At 57.9% G+C, this 20,293-nt stretch overlaps 1 protein-coding gene across 5 annotated transcripts in view; it reads left to right on the forward strand.

Annotated features, from left to right (window-relative positions):
- The window catches only part of NUDCD3 (NudC domain containing 3), a 57,635-nt gene extending 48,259 nt beyond the window's left edge, over nucleotides 1-9,376 (forward strand). For 2 of the 5 annotated variants that reach the window (XM_073885067.1, XM_073885068.1), the window contains 3 exons: nucleotides 5,596-5,794; nucleotides 6,496-7,092; nucleotides 7,873-7,961. In XM_073885067.1, the coding sequence (XP_073741168.1) occupies nucleotides 5,596-5,794; nucleotides 6,496-7,079 (783 nt within the window). In that variant the 3' untranslated portion in view covers nucleotides 7,080-7,092; nucleotides 7,873-7,961. Of the gene's footprint in view, nucleotides 1-5,595; nucleotides 5,795-6,495; nucleotides 7,093-7,872 lie in introns of all 5 variants that reach the window. The other 3 variants (XR_003204648.2, XM_073885069.1, XM_025853063.2) reach the window with 3 other exon arrangements.
- Nucleotides 9,377-20,293: the final 10,917 nt, after the last annotated feature.

Below are 20,293 nucleotides of genomic sequence, written 5' to 3' on the forward strand. Positions count from 1 at the left end.
AGTCCCACCCGGGAAGCACGCAGTCTGCCTGATGCCCCCGCCAGGATGTGTGTGCCCGCATCCCTGCGTGGACAGGTTGGCCGAGGGCTCGCTGGTGCTCTGAAGGCTCCCAGCCGCTGCCCTGGCGTCCGTCAGGGTTATCGCCCATGTAGTTTCCGTGTCCGCTGTGGAAACGTGATCCCTGAGCTCGTCTTGTGGGGGCTTCGGTTGGTAGCCGTGACTGACTTCCTCACAGCCACGTTGCCTTTTTGTGTGTTCTGTGTGCGAGTGCTTGAACACGGCTGTGGCTCATGGCAGACTGGTAACTCCTTGTCATAGGCTGCCATTTGTGAGCACGCTCAGGGCCCCTTTAACTCTCCAAAGCTCGTCCACGGGACGTGACTCGCCCGAGGCGGAGCCCCACGCCTGCCCCAGAGCCCGCCGGCTCCCTGCCTCTCCGCCTCCCAGCTGCGGGGTGCCCTGGAGGGGGTGGGGGGGGCACGTGTGCAGCCTGTGGGAGGCCTCCCTCCCGCCCGCCCGCACCGTGCCCGCTGCCATTGACTTTCCTAGTTTGCCTTTGCCACGCCCCTGCCGCTCGGTGAGTTCAGCTGTGCAGAGCTGGCCGCGGGCGGAGGTGCACTTGGCGCTGCCCGTGAACATGGCTTCTGGGAGTTTTCCCGCTGACCCCCTGCCAGCCAGGTCCGTGTGGGAGCCCTTGGGTCCGTGGGTGCCGGACGAGTACTGCCCACAGTGCTCGGGGCGGCTTGACCGTCAGCAGCTGGTGTTGTGTGGGGAAGGCTCTCGCACGCCCTCCCCCGAGCTCACCTGTTGGCACAGCCAGCGTGCCCTGCCCATGGGGTGTGGGGCTTCCCCCTGCCTCCCCTCCCGACCACGGGCCATGTTCTGGGCGTCGCGGTTCATGTGACGTTTGGGGTCACGTATATCTGAGATGATACTGCAGCCGAGTGAGTGCATTGCCGTGACGCATGAAGACCCTGGTTGCCTTTGCTGCTGGGGGCACACACCACGTCCCTTGGGCCTCCGCTCCGCTCGGCACTGCCTGGCTCGGGTAGTCCCATCGGCTGCACGGGAACTGCATTTCTGACCCTTAGGGTGAGGCTGAAAGCCTTGGCTGGTCCAGCCCCAGACGTCTGTAGGTTGCCGACGGTTCAGGGCCAGGCCCTGTGCTGGGCACCAGGGCGACTGAGGAACACGGTCAAGGGCGCATGTCCCAAGGGTTGCAGAGGGCCAGAAAGGGCTTCAGTGTCCTCGCCAGAGCCTGGAACCTGCGAATGGGACCTTACGAGAGAGCGAGAGGGAGGTTGGAGACAGAGGAGGACACACAGGCAGGAGGAGTGACGTGAAGACAGGCAGACGCTGGGGAGACACAGCCACAGCCGGTCCCCGGAGACCTCCGGAGGGAGCCCAGCCCTGCAGCACCTGTCGGCCTCCAGACGGAGAGAATCAAGGCCCCTGGCTGCCCCAGGGCACCAGGACAGGCCCTGAGGGGTGAGACTGCTCTGAGGGCCTCATGGACCATGAGGGGCGACCCCACAGCTGCCTGTCACCTCCCCAGAGCCCTTGGTCTGCGCCTGACCTCCCAGCGGGTGATGCCACTGGCTTCCCAGCCCCCGTCGTCCCCTGAGGGCGTGCGCCTCAGACGCGCCCAGCAGGCGTTCAGAGCGGGCAGGGGTGGCAGCTAAAACCGGATGACAGCTCTTACCTCCCTCCCTCCCACACTCGAGAGTGTTAAACGAGGCTCCTTGTCTCTCAGGCAGGCTCCTTTCTCGGCTAAGAGACGGGGAGTCAGCGCCTCCCCCATGCCATGCTGTCCCAGAGGTGCACCGGCGCCCTGTCCCTGCCCCGCTCCCCTCCCCCCGCGGTGCTGACGGCCCCCTCTGCCGGGGCGAAGTGTTCCTGGGCTGGTCCCTGCCCAGCTTAGCGCTCCCCCGAGTGTGTGCGTGCGGGCTGTGCCCCCGCATCCTCTCCTGGAGTTCAGTTCTCAGCAGCCGGGAGTTGCAGGCTCACCGTAGTCCTTGGCCATCTGCCAGGGGACGCTGTCCTGCGCCCTGTGTGTGTGTGGCCAGGTCCTCGTGTGGCTGCCAGCGCGGGCTTGCCGACCCGAACTCACCCTGGCTGCCCTGCCCGCGCTCCTTCCTCTGTCCCTCTCCATGTGCTGATGAGGATGTGTGTTTCCCGCGGAGTCACAGCGCATCCTCCATCCCAGCTGCGGGCTCCATAACCTCAGTGTTCTGGCAAGCGCCGGAAGCCTGGAAGCCAGTCTGTGGAATGGCCTTTGGCGCTCTCATCTCCCAGGACCCTGGGCGTTTCTCGGGACGGTCAGCACTGTGGCGCTGTCCCTGGGCAGTCCCTGAGTCCCAGCAGGGAGGAGTTGCGGCTCTGGGGGGTGGGTGGCAGGAAGGTGCCGGGCACTACCAGTGGACTATGCTCCCAGGGGACGCAGGGTCGTCCCTCCGTCCTGGGGCGAGGCGAGCGCAGACAGGGTTCCCCACCGGCACAGCCACGCCCCGGCCCTGTTCTGTCCGGCCCACACAGTGCTCTGACCTCTGAGCTTAAAAAGCTAGTTGACGGCACAAAACACCAGGCGCTTGCCCGTCGTCCTGCTGGGCCTGGTTGGCTCCGGGGTCGGTGGTTGGATGCAGACCCATGTCCTTCCGGAGGTGCCTGCAGGGAGCAGGTCCCACCGTCTGCCCTCGTGGCCAGCACCGTCCTCAGCTCTCACGGTGTCCCCCTCGTCAGGCACAAGGCCACCCTGCTTGGACGTGGTTCTGCCAGGCAGGGGGGAGGGGGACAGAGGCTGCTGAGTCGTCGTTGGAGGGGAGGCAGAGGCTGCTGAGTCATCGCACAGGTTGTGCGGGTGCTGAGCTCACTCACGCGGGGTTGGAAGTTTCTGCGAGGACGCTTTGGGAAACTGATTTGAGTTCTGGGATCACGTCGATGTGAGGGTCCTGGAGGGAGGCCAGGTAAGGTGGGCGGCGAGTTAGGATACTCTCAACACCTGCGTAATGAGGGATGGGAGTGAGCGGGAGCCACCAAGATTTTGGGCACCCGGGAGTGGGTGCTGACGGCGGTTAAATGGCTCCACCGTGGGGGAGGAGGGCCCTGCCGCCATTGTGGGGAAACGCCATTGTGGGGAAACGGGCTCAGGGAGGAAGCCGGTGGATGTGGTGGAGTGACACCCTGGACGGGGCACGGCATCACCTGTGCAGTACGCTCTTAGGGGCGCCTTCCTGAGCTTAATCAGGAGGAAACAAGACGAACCCCAAATGAAGAACGGTCTTTAAGTACGAGGCCATGGAATGTTCCAGATGAGCGGGGACAGGACCACTAAGGTGCATTTGGGACCCCAGCCTGGATCCTGTGCAGGAGGGAAAGTTCTGCGAAAGAAAAGAGCATCCCTGTCCCCAGGAAGGAGGCGCATGTTGAGATATCGGGGTGGTTCCGGGCAAGATTGTGTAACTTACTGTGAGTTATGCATGTCATCAAACGCACGTGCCATGATGGAGCAGGGGTAGCATGTTGGTGGGGGAGCCCAGGACAAACACACACGGGTATGTTTGAAATCATTCCAAATAAAATGTTTAGAAAAACACAATGGTAAATGAGCACACGGAAGGATGGCGTTGTCTTTGGTCACGGAACCACGAAGCAGAGCCACAGCAGTAACGCCACCTCCTCCCACCTGCTGGGCGGCGTGGACGTACCACGGGGACAGCACGCTGAGTGCAAGAAGTGGGGGCTCAGAAGGACACCTGGTGTGTGCAGTGGGGAGCCGGGAAGCATAACGACACTGTGGGGAGGGGCTGGTGGTGGGCACGGGGCTCCTTTGGGGTGAGGACAGTGCTCTGAAGCAGATAGTGGTGGTGGTTGCCCAACACTGAATGTGCTAAATGCACTGAATTGTTCACTTTAGAATGATTGACTGTGTTACGTGAGTTTTCCCTCAAAACACAGTGTTTCTATTTTATTTTTAAAGATTTTATTTATTTATTTGACAGAGACACAGCAAGAGAGGGAACACAAGCAGGGGGAGTGGGAGAGGGAGAAGCAGGCTTCCCGCCGAGCAGGGAGCCCGATGCGGGGCTCCATCCCAGGACCCTGGGACCATGACCTGAGCCAAAGGCAGGCGCTTAATGACTGAGCCACCCAGGCGCCTCTCAAAACACAGTGTTTTTAAAAGTGATGCTCAGCTCATCTTGATTTTTGTTGGGTTTGCGAAGGGCTCATGTGGGTAGCAAGGCCCAGTAGCTCCTTGTCTGCAGGGTCAGCCCGTCCTGCCCAGAAACCCTGTGTGTGGTTGGCGGTTCATGTGGAGGGGCGGGCGGCAGCGCCCCTGGTGGTGCGGGGCTGACCCCTGCTGTGCCCTTGGGGGAGGGGCGCTGTTGGGCCCAGAGTGGCTCTGCCCTTGGCCCTGCGGTCCGCTGGCTCCTGGGTGTGTGCAGAGCTCCTCCGTGGTGAGGAGGGCCTACAGGTGGGAAGGGCCCGAGGGTCTCTGTCCCCAGAGGCAGAGAGGCCTGTAAGTGCCTCGGAGCGCTCTCCAGGAATAACGGGGATATAGGAAGACCGGGAACACCCTCCCCCTCGGAAGGTGCTGCTTGTGTTGGAACGCAGATCTGCACCTCGGCGGGGGTGGGCCGCACTCTCGACATGGGGGTCTCAGAGGGCCAGGTCAGGTCCCCGCACACCAACTGGGGAGCAGAGTCCATGAGAAGCAGCTGACCGGAGCATCTGGAAACCAGATCTACCCCAAACGTCAGCCATGGCGTTGGCAGGGAGAAGTCCTTCATCTCCGAGCCTGCGGTCTTGGCCGCCCCGTCTTCACGCCCCCCCCCCCCCCCCCCCCCGGGGTCGTCGGCTGCGGGGAGGCTTATTTCTGTCCTGCAGATGTTGACGCCATGCTGTCACCCAGACATCCTCTCACCGTGCGGCCTGCCCTGTATCCCACACCCTGAGTCCTCCGGGACCGGGCTGGAGCCCTGCTGTGGTGGCCAGGTCCAGACCCCCGGTGGGGGGCTCAGGCACATCTGGTCCTCACAGACGTCACTGGTGGGGGCCAGTTCCGGGTCTGTGGAGTCATGATTACGCCCTGGCCAGGAGCCCTCTGCTCGGGGCGGGGGGGCGGGCCTGCTCTGAGTGAGAGCTGCTCCGGCTGCAGGCCCTGCCTCCTGGCCTTCGGGGTGTGACTGGGGCTTTTGTGCCTTTGGAGACTAAGTGGACAGTGTGAGGGACTGTGGACCGCCCACCAGTCCGTTCTCAGCCCCCGAGGAGCTCCGCCACCAGCCCACAGGGAGGCGTGTGCCGTCTGGGCCCCGCCTCCCCCATGTGCTACCCTGACCCCGGGCGGGGCGTCCTGGAGGCAAGGGAGGTCCTTGGGTGTGTGGTGGGCAAGCTGGGGAGGGGTGGGCAGAAGCCTGTGGACAGAGGCTCCTCTCCCCGGTGGTGCAGGGAGGCTGCAGTGGGGGCTGGGCTGGGGTCCTGGCTGCTGAGCGGGTGTGGGGCGCTCACACATGTGGGTCCTTGGCCTCCGAAAGAACCTGGGGTTGGGGGGGATGAGGGCTGCCCCCACACAGAACGCTGTCTGCCCGTGTGTCCCAGGTGAGCCTGAACAAGGTGGGCGAGTACTGGTGGAGCGCTGTCCTGGAGGGCGAGGAGCACATCGACATCGACAAGATCAACAAGGAGCGCTCCATGGCCACGGTGGACGAGGAGGAGCATGCTGTGCTGGACAGGCTCACCTTTGACTACCACCAGAAGCTGCAGGGCAAGCCGCAGAGCCACGAGCTGGTGAGGAGGCGTGCTGGGCGGGGGCGGTGGGGGACACTGCGAGCAGGGGGAGTCTGCAGCAGGGTCCTCGCAGGTGGCTCTGGCCTGGTCGCCTGTCACCCTCTGGGGTGGGGCACTGGTTCTGCCCCTGTTCAGAGCCCAGGTGGCAGGGCTGTGATGTGCAGCTGGTCCACACAGACGTGGGACGGCGCATGTGATCGGGGCTCTCCGGGGCTGTGGGGCGGGGGGAGCGGTGCCCAGACAGCCCCTCCCCCAAACCTGCGAGGACCCTCGGCAGAGTTGTGGGGAGCCAGGCCCAGCCCTGCTGCAGGGCCCATGGGAAGAAAGAATCCTTCCAAGTCACCTGGGAACGTCCGAGGCCGGAGAAGTCCGGGTGGCCAGCGGGGAGGGGACATGAGGGTTCCACACGGGCGGAGGTCCGCACCGCGCAGCACGTGCTGGGGAAAGGAACGCGGATTTGCCGGGCGTGTTCGTTCTTCTTTGTGCTCAGTGCTCCCAGGAGTGTCTGTTGAGGGGAAGAAGGGTCAGTTTTATCAGGTTAATTTTGGTTCCCGGGTGTGGTGGGCACCGGCCAAGTCAAGTCTTGCAGGGGAGGGCGTCGTCTTTGTTCCACGTGTGTTGACACGGGAGCCCCCCCCCGATGCCATTCGGGGTTCCGAGGCGTTCTCGTTGGTCTTCCCTCCTGCTGCCCTTTCCTCAGGCCCCATGCAGACGGCCTTGCTCCTGCGAGGGTCACTCAGGGAGCGCTGACCGCCCGCTTGTCGGGCAGGGCTGGCTGGGTCATGAGAGGAGCATCGGGTGCTGGTGCCAGCTCATGGTCAAGGTGGCTCGGGCAGCAGGGCTGGGGCCTGAATCCCGAGTTGGTCCCTGCCTCTGTCCTCCTTCCCGAGTCTCCAAACCTACCCTCGGTTGGGCTCCCTGACCACCTGGGCCTACAGGGCTGGGGGGCTGAGGTGGCCTGTGTCTCCGGCTGGCGCAGCCGAGCTCGCAGATGGGGGCCTCGCCTTTGTGGGCGTTGGGTGGCAGCCGCGGTCCATTACGGGACAGCTGCCTGTGGCCACCAGAAGAAAATGTGTGAGCTTGGGCTCCACGGAGGGGCTCGAGCACCACCGCCTGGGCACCCAGGCCCGCATGGGGAGCAGGAGACCCTCGCCAACGGGCCCGGGGACAGACAGTCGATGGGGACATATCCGAAGAAGAGCTTTAAAGATGCTGCAGTCTTAACAGACGGGCCTTTGTGCCTCGAGTCGGAAGGGACTCCGGAAGGACTTGCCACGTGCTGGGGGACAGCGTGAGGCCCTGGGGGACGTGAGTGCTGGGCCAAGCGGTGCTTTCCGGGCACTTTGAGCAGACATGCAGGAGCCAGAGGCTGGGTGTGCGCCTTGCCCGGGTGACCTGCCCTTGAATGAGTGGCACCAGCACTGCTGTCCAGGACTCCTCTGGGCTCGGCGGGGCTTTGGGGAAGACCGTCTTCACACACAGCTGTGAGGGAAGCGCCGTGTGGGGAGTGGGTTCGGACCACGAGAGCGTGAAGGCAGGAGGACTGTGCCGGGAGCTGGTGGTGAGGAAGCCAGATCTGGGGAAGCTCAGAGGTGCCGAGGTCACACGGCTGTGGACGCTCGAACAGGTCCCCAGGAGGAGGAAATGTGGGGCTAGGGGGTCAGCAGGACCAGCTGGTGGCTCCCGAGGAGGCAGGGCCTGTGTGGGGAGCAGGAGTTGACGGCCCTGGATGGCCCTGGTACACAGTCCTCACCAGTGGTCAGGGCTCGCATGGGGCTTCTGTCCGGAGAGGAACTGGCGGGGAGGGGGCTTGGAAGGGGCGGCAGGAGTTGGAGAGGAGGGGGGGTGGGGCGTGTGTTGGGCGGGGCTGGTTTCTAGGCCCTCGGCGCAGGCTGTGCCATGCGCCCCAGGTCGGCAGTGATCCGTTAACCGGGACCATGTCCGCCGTGCTCGCGGCTGCACCACTGGGCTTCACGCCAGGGGAGAGGGGCCGCGGGCAGGAGGGACAGCAGGTCCTCGTGCGGAGGAGGCAGAGTGAGCCCTGCTCTGGGCCCTGCGTTAACCTCTGTGTCTGTTTTCTGTTTGTAGAAAGTCCATGAGATGCTGAAGAAGGGGTGGGATGCTGAAGGCTCTCCCTTCCGAGGCCAGCGATTCGACCCGGCCATGTTCAACATCTCCCCGGGGGCTGTGCAGTTTTAATGCCCGGAGGAAAGGAAGTGCCCGCCGGCCGGGAGGCGGGGTGGCGGCCGTGCCCCCGGCTCCCTCCTGCCAGGGACTCGTTGGCGGGTTTGCCCTTGCCATCCTTTCCTTCAAGGGTGAACCCGCGGCACCCGGCCCTGCATCTCCAGACTGCGGGGAGCAGTGCGGGGCGAGCGGGACGCCGGCCACCCGCTCTCCTCTTGCTGCCGTGCGCACGCTCTGCTTGCTTTCCTCGTGCTGGGGGCGGGGAGTGGGTGCTGGGCCAGCTGCTGACGTGTGGGGGGGCGGGGAAGCCCTAGCCTTGACCTCTCCCTGCCCACATGCGCGTGTGGTGTCGCTTGGCGTTTGTATGCGTCTTCTGCCTGCTCAACCCCGTCAAGGAGCAGCAGAAAGCGGGGTCCTGGTCGCCGCTTCTGGATGTGGGGACACAGCCCCGAGGGGCCCCAGGCGCAGCAGGAACTGGCCTCGACGTGTTCTCGTGGGATCCGGTTCTTGTCAAAGAGCTGACCGGGTGCCCCCAGGAGACCAGAGCGCGGCAGCCCCGCCCCTGCCCTCTTGGGCCGTCAGACGGCAGGTCTCCCGGGACCTCCCCTCGTGACTCTGTCCTCGGGGCGGACAAGGACTCCTTTCTGGGCGATGGTCCCTCCGGAAACTGCCCCCCCTTCACCTGAGTAGGTGGGTGGAGGCTTGTCAGTCGTGTGGGGGCAGGTTTGTGGCTCACGGAGGCCTGAATACCCAGTCCCTGGGAAGCATGGGATGGCTCTGCTGACATCGAGGGAGGTGCAGACACCAGGTGGCTGGTGGGAGCATCGCTGGGCGGGGGGCACGCAGCCCTGTACCCTGTAGTTGGCACTGAGGCTGGTCATGGAGCTGCTGAGACCCGTCCTCGGGGGCCCCCAGGATGTGCACACCTGTCCCACGTCACCAGCGTCTCGTGTGAGAACTGTTCTTGATGGTCTCGGGCTCCTGGGCCACGCCGTGAGGGTCTTCTGGTGTGATGAGGGGGGCTGTGCACCTGCACCCCAGCTACTTGGGAGACCGGGGAGCCGTGGACTCTATGACCATTGTCTTCCTCTGCCCGACGTCATTTTCAGTGTTGTGTTTCTGCCCTGCCCCGCCTGTCGTGATAGCGGCTCACCAGCGTCTGGGAGTGGTGGGCCGGGGCCAGCTCCCTAGTCCATGCTGCTGATGGTGGGCTGTCCTCACGGGCGTCCTCTGCCCCTCGCTGCCGGCCTGGGCCCTGGAGCTGGTGCAGCCTGCGTGTTTTCTCTCTCTAGACGCGGCCGCTGCAGATTGGCCACTGAGCTCCGTCAGCCGAGGTCCGCGGAGAGCAGGGTGCCCGCCTGCGAAGTCCCTCTCCAGTGTCGGTTTGCAATAAATCTGTATTTAAGCACTTCGGCATCCGTGTGTGTCATCAGCTGCTGAGGCTGTTTTTTATGTGTGCGTGCGTGTGCGTGTGGACGTTTCTGGAGCTCCAGCCACGAGGTCCCTGGCTCTCATACAAAGCAAACCCCAGAGAGGGGGATTCCTGTGTCTTTTGAACTATGCTTGTCTCAACCTGTGGTTTTCAGAAGATCAGAGCTTTTGATCAAGAAAACGACGGAGTGTGGCTGCAGAGCCCACATGGGTTTCCAGCAGGTCCTGAAAACCCAAGGTGAACACAGGATCCTGAAGCTTCTGCCAGAGGACCCCCCGCGCCCTGTGTAGTGGTGCTGGCCCCGCGGTGCTGGGCTCACCCATCTGCCTGCACCCTCCCGGGCACAGTGGGTCTGCTGTGCCCCCGTCCCCGGGGACTGTGCTCAGTGGGCAGGACCTGGTGGTGCTTCCTGAATGAACGGAGGATGCATGGCGGTGTTAGCGCACAAATGTCTGGGACCAGAAACAGCTTGCCAGGGACGAGAGGCCCCATCTTTAACAGTTTGCCCTGAAGCGTGTGGGAGGGCAAACAGTCTCCGTGTTCTGTAGGGAAATGTGGCGGGGAGGCGGCTGCCACCATGCAGACGTGTGTGCCCGGGCCTGCCCACCTGGGGACAGACCCAAGGCCACCCAATCTGGGTCTGCTCCACAGGCGGGGGACGCTCATGTGGACATGGTCGGGCGCCAATATCCTGTCACTTCAGGCTCTGCTGGGTGGGGACCCAGCCGTCTGCTAGAGCCTGGTGGTGGTCTCAGTCGTCGTGATTCTTCACGACTGGCCTGGCTTCCGGGGTCTGCTTGCGTGCCGGGCCTCAGTGCTGGGCGCCGCCTCAGATCTGCTGTGGACGGCGACAGCCCTTGCCCATCGCTTGCCCTGAGGGGTTGGGCTGCCGCCGCCTGCCTGGACAGTGTCGGGGGACAGGCCCGGGTTCAGGGACCCTGTAGCCGGTGCTGGGAGAGTCTGGGCCCGCCGCCCCACGACCTGGGACGGTCACGCCCCGGCTGTGGACAGCCTGCCCAGCAGCCTGGCGTGGCTGTCCTGGGTAAGTGGTGTCCCGCGGGCTGGCCTGAGACCGTGTTCCCTGGAGAAGGAAACCAGGCTAGGCCTCCTGCATTCTCTGTCCTGCCGCTTCCCGCGCTTTTTTGCCAGGGTTGGATGGACCTTTGGGGATGTTTTGACCCAAACACTGTATGAGGGCCACAGAGGAAGTGATGCTCCTGAGGCTTGAGCTGGACCCTGTTCCTGCCCCAGTGGGGCTCCCCTGCCTCTGCCATCCGCGTGGCACAGGCCTGGCACTGGTGGACGCTCTGCAGGTGGGGGGGTAGGACCCCGGCGTCGTTTGCCAACTGAACCCAAACAGCCCAGGCGCTCCTCCCCAAGGAGGGGCCCTGTGTGGGTGTAGAGATGGAACGGCTGGAGGCTTGGGGGAGGTTCCTCCCACAGGGCAGGTGAGCCCACCCCTTGCAAGGCACTTGCCCAGGTGGTAACCTTCCAAAGACTGGGGTCAGGACCATCCCGTGGCTGGCTGAGTGTCTCCCGGGGGCTGCGGCAGGGGAGTAAGCAGCCCTCCAACGTGTGCTTGGCCTGCAGGGGTTTTGGGTTTGCAGGAGCTTGGACATGGGGTGGGGAAGGTGCCGCAGCCCCCCAACCACCTGTCAGCTGTCAGGGCTGAGCAGGCCACGGAGGGGCCGCGGGAAGCGGGGGGCCGGGACATGGAGGAGAGAACCGTTCTGAGCCCCGCTGTGAAAGCAGCCACAGGGCCCGGGGAGAGGTCCCACATGCTGCCACACAGCTCCGTGGGCTACTCCCTCACCCAGACCGGGTGCTCCAGACCCCTCCCCGCTTAAACCCCCCGGTGCTTGGGCGTCTGGACCCTGTGTCCAGACCACCCTCCTGCTAAGATGTCGGATGTAGGGTTTGGGTGCACACCGCTGGAGACCACCTCTGGTGGGGAAAGTGGCGGGGCTCACCTCCCACCTCCTGGGGACCCTGACTCCGCTCTCTGAGCGGCAGCTGCTGTGAAGTCTCCCTTGGGGACACCTGGCTGGCTCAGGACTGCCCCCACGGGCCAGGTGTGTCAACCCTTCAGTCGAGGGGAGGCAGGCAGTGTTTGTGGAGCACCGGACGCATCATCAGAGGTCACGAAGGGCATCCTGGGTACCCCCTCGGCCTCAGCGGGGATTGTCAACGCCCCTGATGCCAGTCACAGACAGTGCGCACCCCCGGCTTACAGCTGAGGTAAGCGGCCCAGTCACCAGAACCCCGGGTGACCCGGGCTAGTGATGGGATTGGGGGTGGATTCAGCAGGCCACACAGAGCCCCCAGTGCCCTGTGCACCCCAGGGCCGGGACGGGGATGGGAGAGGTCCAGCCAGCTCAGGTCTTGAAGGTGAGGGTCAGGCCTTGGCTTTGACCCCAATTCCTGAAGTCTCCGGCAGGGAGCAGCTTCTGATGTGCACTGGAGAGGAGCGGCCCCTGCCTGGCGGGAAGGTGTAGGGCACCACCCGGGTGTGAGGGATGGCAGGTCCTGCAGAGGCACCTGTCGACCCCTCTGGGGGTGCTGTAACCCCGCAGACCTCCACACCGGAGAGCTGGGCATGCCTGAGGGGCTCCTGACCTCACCCCGAGCCGGAGGGCACCATGGAGGTGTGGAGAGGGCCTTCTGCTCCTCTGTGTCCTTGGCTGCAAGATGGTCCCACACAGGGGCCTCAGGAGCCAGACCCTGCAGACCCCTGGCCCCCACCCTCCTCAGCCGTGTCTTCCTGACCCAGCCACCAGAGTGTCTCTCAGCTGTCACCACCAGCCCTCCTTCAGTGACCTTCCCCCTCCCCACTTCTCAGGCCTCCCTTCCTCCCCCATCTCAAGGCAGGAGGTGACCTGGGGGCCTCAGCTGCAGGAGGCCCACACCCTTTAAGAGACTGACACGGGGTACAAAGTGACGTTCAGGTGCATCGAGCACATTCCCATGGTGCAGCTGCCGCCGCCACCGTCCGTCTCTGGAACCGTCACATCTCCGCAGAGCGCAACTCCATGCCCATTAAAGTATCTTTTCGTTGGTTGCTGGTGTTGAAAACGAGATTTTACCGAAGTTCCAATTTCTGGGCTCTCTTGTAAAGTGGGGAGCCAGCCAGCGCTGGGGGGTGTGGGGTGGAGGGCCCGGCCGGCTGTGGCTGTGACGGGGGCAGAGCTGACCCCCACGGCCCCACCACGCCACTTGCTCACCATGGGCTCCCCTGTGACCCACCCACGCGGGGCTCAGCCAGGAGCCCTGGCGGAGGGATGGCCCAGGCTGGGTCCGAGGGCAGGAATGTGCTTGGGGCACAGGGGCCAGAGGGAGGGGCCTCGGATGCCAAGTGCAGACAGGGCTCTGCTCCGGGATTTAGGTCCTGGGCAGAGGGAGGGGCTGGGCCAGACATTGGTGGCGGGTCCCACTCTGCAGCCACAGAGGCTGGAGCTCCGTTTCAGGTGCTGTCGGTCCTAGCCGGCCACCCAGGACGGGTGAGGGGCCGCCCAGAGTGAAGAGTTGACTGGGCCCTGCATCTCGGCCCCCACGACAGGGCTGCAGGGGGCGGTGGGTCTCCAGGAGAGGTCTACACCGCCTGCGCAGAACCTGGATTGTGTCCCCTTACATGGTAACGGACTGCAGACCATGGGTCCTCACTGGCGGCCTCTTAGGGGCCGGAGGCTCAGGGTCAGAGAAGGGGACGTGGCCACAGAACGGGTGGTCGGGCGATGTGCCCCGAGGGTGGAGCAGGCAGCGGAGTGCCCCACACCTTGATGTCAGACTTCCCACCCCCAGAACTAAGGATAAATCTGTGTGAAGTCCCTGAGCCTGTTGGTTACAGCACCCCCAGAAACTCCTCCGGGGGTGGGCTGTGGCTTTGGGGGCACGAGGGTCATGTCGTGGAGAGATTGCCCCCCACGGCGGTGGCTTCTGCCCTGGACCCCGTCTTGCCAAGTCCCAAGCTGGTGCGGCCCGGCCTGTCCAGTGGTCGTCCGCTGACCCAGGACTGAGGTCCAGACCCCCACCTGCCCCGTGGCCCTGGCAGGTCTCAGCTCAGTCCCGCGGAGCCTCCATCAGTCCAGTCGGGTCCTGAGAGCCTGGGGGGTGTTGACGGGGGTGTGGCAGGTGAAGGGGCCCTGTGGGGATGGTGAGGGAGGGGCGGCTCCAGCAGAGCCTGTGTAGGGGGACCCAGGATGGGGAGGGGGCCCCGGCCACCCTCACCCCCCTCCTACTGGCTGACCCCTCCGAGAAGCAGGATCCCAGCGTCCATACTGGTCAGCTGGAGGGGAGACTGGGAGGGGGCCCCACATAACCTCACTTGAGCAAACGGGGTCCGGGGTAGCTTCTGGGATCAAACCTGTGTTGTTCAGGGGTCAGTGGTAGAGTCAAGGAAGTTGTGAAGTGTCCCTGTTCCCTGTGGCCAGCCCGACACCCCCCGCCAGCCCCCCGTGGCTGCAGGACAACGGCAAGCTACGGGACAGACCCCGGGACAGCCCACAGAACTCATTCAGAGGCTGGTTCTCCGGGCCCCCAGCGGGTGTGCACCTGCTGCCACCGTGGAGACACAGAACCGCGGGGTCTCCCCAGGCGTGCTGACCCTGTTCCTAACCCCTGCAAGTCCTCATGGGTTCCCCGCCCCTGCAGTCCCGTGCGAAACGAAGGCCGTGCTCCCGGATTACGCCATCCATGTCTTTGAGGTCGGGTTTCCACTCATGTACTTGGAGGTTCATCTGAGCTCGGGGTGTGTCGGTTGCTGATGCCTGTCCCTGCCGGCTGCCAGGCCCAGGATGTGAACGGGCCGCCGACCATCCCAAGACACTTGGGTGGTCTCCAGTCTTTGTCTGGTACAAATAAAGCACTATGAGCGTTCACGTGTAGGCTTTTTGTGTGAACCTAAGTTTTCCTTTCTTTGGGTTAAATGCCCAAGAGTGCAGTTGCTGGGTCAGGTAAATGCACATTTAACTTTCACAAGAAACAGCGAGGCTGCATCATTTCATGTTCTCACCAGCCATGGAGGAGAGATCTAGCTCCTCTGCGTCCTCGCCCGCATTTGGTGCCATGACAGGCAGAATGAAGGCCCCACGATGTCCTCAGAACCCAGGAATAGGTCGTGCAAGGGGATTAAGGTCACAGGTGAAAGGAAGGAGGAATTCCTTGACCTAAGAGAAGAATATTCTGGATTATCTGAATGGACCCAACGTAATCACAAGGGTTTTTAAATCCTAAGGTGCAAGGCCACAGCTGGTTTTGAAGACGGACAGAGCCGTGAGCTAAGGAGTGTGGGCGCCTCTAGAAGGTGGGAAAGGTGAGGAGAGGGGTTCTCACCCCGAGCCTCACAAGGAACCAGCCGTGCGGACACTGACTCTAGCCCTCTGAGACCCGTCTCGGGCTTCTGCCCTCTGGGACGGTCAGCTAGGCGCCCTGGAGCGAGTGGGCCCCGTTACAGCAGCAGGACCCTGATGCTGGGGACCTTCCTGACCCGCGTGTGCTGGCACCTGGCCAGGCTGTGATCTACATTTCCCCAGTGGCCAGATGGTCAACCTCGTCACAGCCTTTGCCAGCCAGCGTGTCTTCCTCAGTGAGATGTCTGCCCCGTCCTTGGCCTGTTTCCTAATTGGATTGATTGTTTTAATGTCAAGTTTTAACTCTTTAAAATGTATGCTAGATAAAAGTCCCTTGTCAGGCGTGTGATCTGCAAATCATTCCTTGCAGTCTGTAATTAGTCTTATCCTTTTAACTTACTCTTTCTCAGAGCAAAACTTTTAATGTCTTGAGGTCCAACGTCTTAAACTTTTTTTATGAATTTTGCTTTTCAGCGTCTCCAAAAATCTAAAAAAATCTTCATGTAGATCTCAAAGATTTCTCCAGTTTATTTCTTTCAGAGTCTTATGGTTTGTGTTTCGCTTAAGTCCATGATCTATTTTGAATTAATTTTTGTGTAAAGAGTGAAGTTTAGGGTCAGGTTGACCTATGATTGACCAATTTCTCCAGCAACATTCATTGAAAAGACTGTCATTCCTCCACTGAATTGTTTTTGCCCCTTTGTCATAAATTAATTCGACACACTTTTGTGGATCTGCTTCTGGATTTTCATCTCTGTTCCACCGATCTACGTGTCTGCCCCCCACCCACACCACCCTGTCTTCATTCCTCGAGCTGTGTGGTTAGCCATGACACTGTGGATGTTTTTCATCATTGTTTCAGTTATTCTGGAGTCTTTCCCTTTTCCTAACAGCCCCTCTGTGTCTACAAAAACATCTCACTGGGCTTTTGGTAAGAATTGCATCAAACCTATGGATCAATTTAGGAGGAACCAACCTCTTTGCCATGTTAAGTCTTCCGATCCATGAACATGGTATGTCTCTCCCAAGCATTTAGATCCTTCATCTCGTTCATGAGCGTTGTGTAACTCTCCTCATGTAGACTCTGTACACGTTTTGTTAGGTTTATACCTAAGCATTTTGTGTTCTTTGGGCCAATTGTAAGTGGTACTGTATTTTTAATTTTGGTTTCCTCTTGTTTGTTGTTACTATATAAAATGGAATTGACTTTTGTTGGTCTTATATTCTGTGACCTTACTAAATTCATTTGTTAGTTATAAGAGTTTTTTGTAGATTCCTTGGGATTCTATTTTCTTTGTATTCAATCATGTCATCTACAAATAAAGATAGTTCTATTTATTTATTTCCAATCTGGGTGCCTTTGATTTATTTTTACTTCCTTATTGCAGTGTCTGTGCTGGCTGAAAATATGCTGGCTAAGGGTGGTGAGTGCAGACTTCCTTGCCTCATGCCAGAACTTAGAAAAATCTCCAGTTTTTCACCAGTGAGTATGATGTTAGCTTTAGATTTTCGGTAGATGCTCTTTATGAGGTTGAAGAAATTCATCTTTGTTCCTAGTGTGCTGAGGTTTCTCTTGAATGGGTTGTGAATCTTGTCAAATTTTTTTTTTTTGCCTAAGTTTATATGATAATATGATTTCTCCTTAAAGCCTGTTGATACGGTGTGTTACAATGATTGGTTTTTGAATACTGAACTTGCCTTGCATACTTGCAATAAATCACATTTGATCTATACGCTGTTGGATTCAATTTGCTGATATTTTATTGAGGATTCTGTTTATGTGTAGCAGTTCATGAGAGATTTGTCTGTGGTTTTCTTGTGTGTGTGTTTAGTTTTTTAAATGGTTATAAGACTGTTTAGGTTGTCTGTTTGATATGAGTTTTGGTGGTTTGTGAGTTTTAAGAAATTGATCCGTTTCTTCTAAGTTGTCTAATTTCTGAGGGTAAAAGTGCCCACACCACCCGCTTATTCTCCTTTTAATGGCTTCAGGATCTGTCATCATATCCCAGTTCATTCCTAACACTGATGATTTGTGTCTTCTCTCTTTCTGTCTTTGTCAATCTTGGTAGAGGCTTATTAAGTCTCTTGGTTTTGTTTTTTTAAGAATTAGCTTTTCATTTCATTATTTTTCTCTATAGTTTCTGTTTTCTATTTTACTGATTTCTGCTATCTTTTGTACCTTCTGCCTCCTGCTTTCTTTAGGCTTGTTTTGCTCTTTTTCTAGTTTTTTGAGGTGGGAACTTAGGTAATTGATTTATGATCTTCTTTTCTGATGTAAGCATAATGCTATAAATTTACCTCTCAGCACTGATTTAGTTGTATCCAGCAACTTTTGATTTTTTTTTCATTCAGTTCTATATATCTTAATTTTCCTTGAGTTTTCCTCTTTCAGAAATGCGTTGTTAAATTTCCAAGCAAGCGTTTGGAGATTTTTCTGTCTTTCTCTAATTGGTTTCCACTTTAATTCCATTATTGCCTGTGTGATTGCAATTCTTTTAAATGTGTTAAGGTTTGTTTTAGGACCCAGGGTATGGTCTATGTCAGTGAGCGTCGGTGGGCACTTAAGAAGTATGTGTATTCTGCTGCTGGGTGGAGAGAGTATTCCATAAACATTAATTCAGTCCTGATGATTGATGGTGTTGTTGTTCAACTCTGCTATATCCTGGTCCATTCTTGATTTTGTAGCATTATCAGTTGCTGAAAGTCCCCAACTTTAACTCTGGATTTGTCAGCTTCTCCTTTCCGCTGTCCTGGTTTTGCTTCATGGATTCAGAAGCTCTGTTGTTTGGTGCACACACATTTAGGACTGTTGTACCTATTGGATAGATTGGTCATTTTATCCTTATGTAATGTCCGTTCTTGTCCCAGGTAGTTTTCTTTGCTCTGACGTTGACTTTACCTCAACGTAACGTGGCCACTCCTGCTATATTAACATAAATAATATTTGTGATTAACGTTTACATGATATATCTTTTCCCAGCCTTTTACCTTCAGCCTTTTTGTGAAGTGGGTTCCTCGGAGATGGCACATATTTAGGGCATGTTTTTATCCATTCTGCCAGCCTGTCTTTTGATTGGTGTATTTAGACCACATACATTTAAAGGAATTATTGCTATGTTAGGCTTTATTCTGCTGCTTTATTATTCGCTTCCTGTTTGTTCTCTTCACATCTAATTCCTGTTTAGTTTTCCTTGCCTTCCTGTGGACTTCTTGAGCCCCCCTTTTTTTTTTTACAATTCTCTTCTGATTTATCGGTCACGTTTTTAGTATATCGCCTTGTGTAGTTTTTTGGGGGTTGCCATAGGCATCTCCATATACACATATGACTGCTGTCACTTTGAGTGAGTGTAGAAACCTTACTTCTGTTAATGTCCTTTAGCCTCCAAAATTTTGAAGTATAGCTGTTTTCAGTTCTGTAGTTGTCTTTGTTCTCTATTGAGGAGCCCCATCAGATGGTGTGAGAACTTCAGTCTTAGGACAGGATTACAGAAATTCATGAAGGGAAGCTGTCTATTATGTATGCCTTTCATTTCATGCTTTGATCATTCTTTCCCCAAAGAATATTTGTCTGGGGACCTTCCCTCAGCCATTCTCTAAAGATAAGTCTGATAGACTTCATCTGGGAATATTTTTATTTCCTGGCACTCCCTACTTTCACTGGCTTGTGGAGTGTGTGATTGACAATTCCTTTCTTTCAACACTTGAGGAATGTTGGGCTACTCACTTCTCCCATCCAAGTAAGTGGGCCTGACCCTGCTTAGATTTCGAGATTGAATGAGACTGGGCATGTTCAGGGTGGTACGGCGTAGACTAGGCTACTCACATCTGACCACCATGGCTCCAGGGGACAAACCTGCCATCATTTGAATGGTGCTTCTCTGCTAGAAATACGTCAACTCTGTCCAGCCGTTTTTATTTTTTTTTATTTTTTATTTTTAAAAGATTTTATTTATTTATTTGAGAGAGAGAGAGAGAGACAGCACGAGAGGGAAGAGGGTCAGAGGGAGAAGCAGACTCCCTGCTGAGCAGGGAGCCCGATGTGGGACTTGATCCCGGGACTCCAGGATCATGACCTGAGCCGAAGGCGGTCGCTTAACCGACTGAGCCACCCAGGCGCCCCAGCCGTTTTTAAGATGTTTTTCTTCTGTCTTCTGTTTTCAGAAGTTGTTTTGTATTTTGGGTTTTTTTTAGGACGGGAGGGGCAGAGGAGAGAGAGAGAGAGAATCGTAAGCATGCTCCATGCCCAGCAGGAAGTCTGACTCTGGGCTCGATCTCATGACACTGAGATCATGACTGTAGCTGAAATCAAGAGTTGGATGCCCAACCAGCTGAGCCACCCAGGTGCCCCTGGTTTTCAGAACTTTAATCATGATGCGTCTTAGCATGGATCTTTTTAGGCTTCCCTGTTGGGGTCTGCTCAGCTTCTTGAATCTGTAGGTTTATGTCTTTTGTCAAAATTGGGGCATTTTCAGACATGATTTCTTTAATTATTTTTCTGCCCCCCCCCTTCTTTCTACCTTCTGGGACTCTGCTGATATGAATGTTGGATCTTGTGTTCTTGTTCTACGATCTCTGAGGCTCTGTCCATCCTGTTTCTCAGTCTGCCTTCTCTCCGTTGTTCAGAATGAGTAAACTGTGTCGGTCTGTCTTCAAGTTTACTGGTTCTGTCTCCAAGTTTACTGGTTCTGTCTTCTGCCATCTCTACTCTGCTGTCAAGTTCGCCTGGCAACGTGTTTAACTTCTTTAGTGTATTTTTCAGTTCCATTAATTTTTACTTTATAGAACATTTTTTTTTTAGAGAGAGAGAAAAGAAACATGCAACTTCTTTGCTGAGATTTTTTATGTCCTCATTTGTTTCCAGAGAATTTATAATTGCTCGTTGGGGCATTTTTGTAATGCCTGCTTTAGAACCCTTGTCCCGTCATCCCAGCATCTGATCTGTCTTGGCCTTGGCATCAGTGGATTGTCTTTCCTCATTCAAACTGTGCTTTCCCAGTTCTGGTAGGATGCAAGATTTTCCCTTGTATCCTGGATATTTTGGTTGCTATGTGAGGACAGTCTTCACTATTTTAGCAAGGCAGCCCCCCTTCTCAGCTTCTACATGTGGGTTTTGGCCTCCTTTTGTGGGTTGTGGTCCTGGTGTTTGGTTTTCAGAATCCTTGCCATGCTGCCGCCTGCGAGGGTGGGCGAACTCCTGCTGGGCTGGGCCTGGGGCTCCCAGATGCTGCCTGCCCTCCCCCACTTCACCCAGAGCAGCTTCTCCTGTCCTCTGTTTGTCTTGTGGGTGCCTGGTGGCAGCTTGGGGTGCAGGCCTCTGTGCCCAGCACCACATGGCCCCCGGTTCTCAAGTCCCGAGGCCCCCGGCCTGTCTGCCTTCTCTTTTCTATGTCAGGGTCCATTTGTAGTGTCTGTTGGATTGTGTACAGGGAGGAGGAGCTGGGAGCACTGTCTGCAGCACCCTCTTCTAGAACTGGAAGTTCACGGTATTTTCTCTGTGTTCCTGCAAGGCAGCTTGGTGGATGCAGGCCACAGTAGTGGCAAGAAGGAA

This window comes from Callorhinus ursinus, unplaced genomic scaffold, assembly GCF_003265705.2.
Source record: "Callorhinus ursinus isolate GAN/ISIS: 27379988/994484 unplaced genomic scaffold, GSC_fseal_2.0 scaffold60, whole genome shotgun sequence".
Lineage (NCBI taxonomy): Eukaryota > Metazoa > Chordata > Mammalia > Carnivora > Otariidae > Callorhinus > Callorhinus ursinus.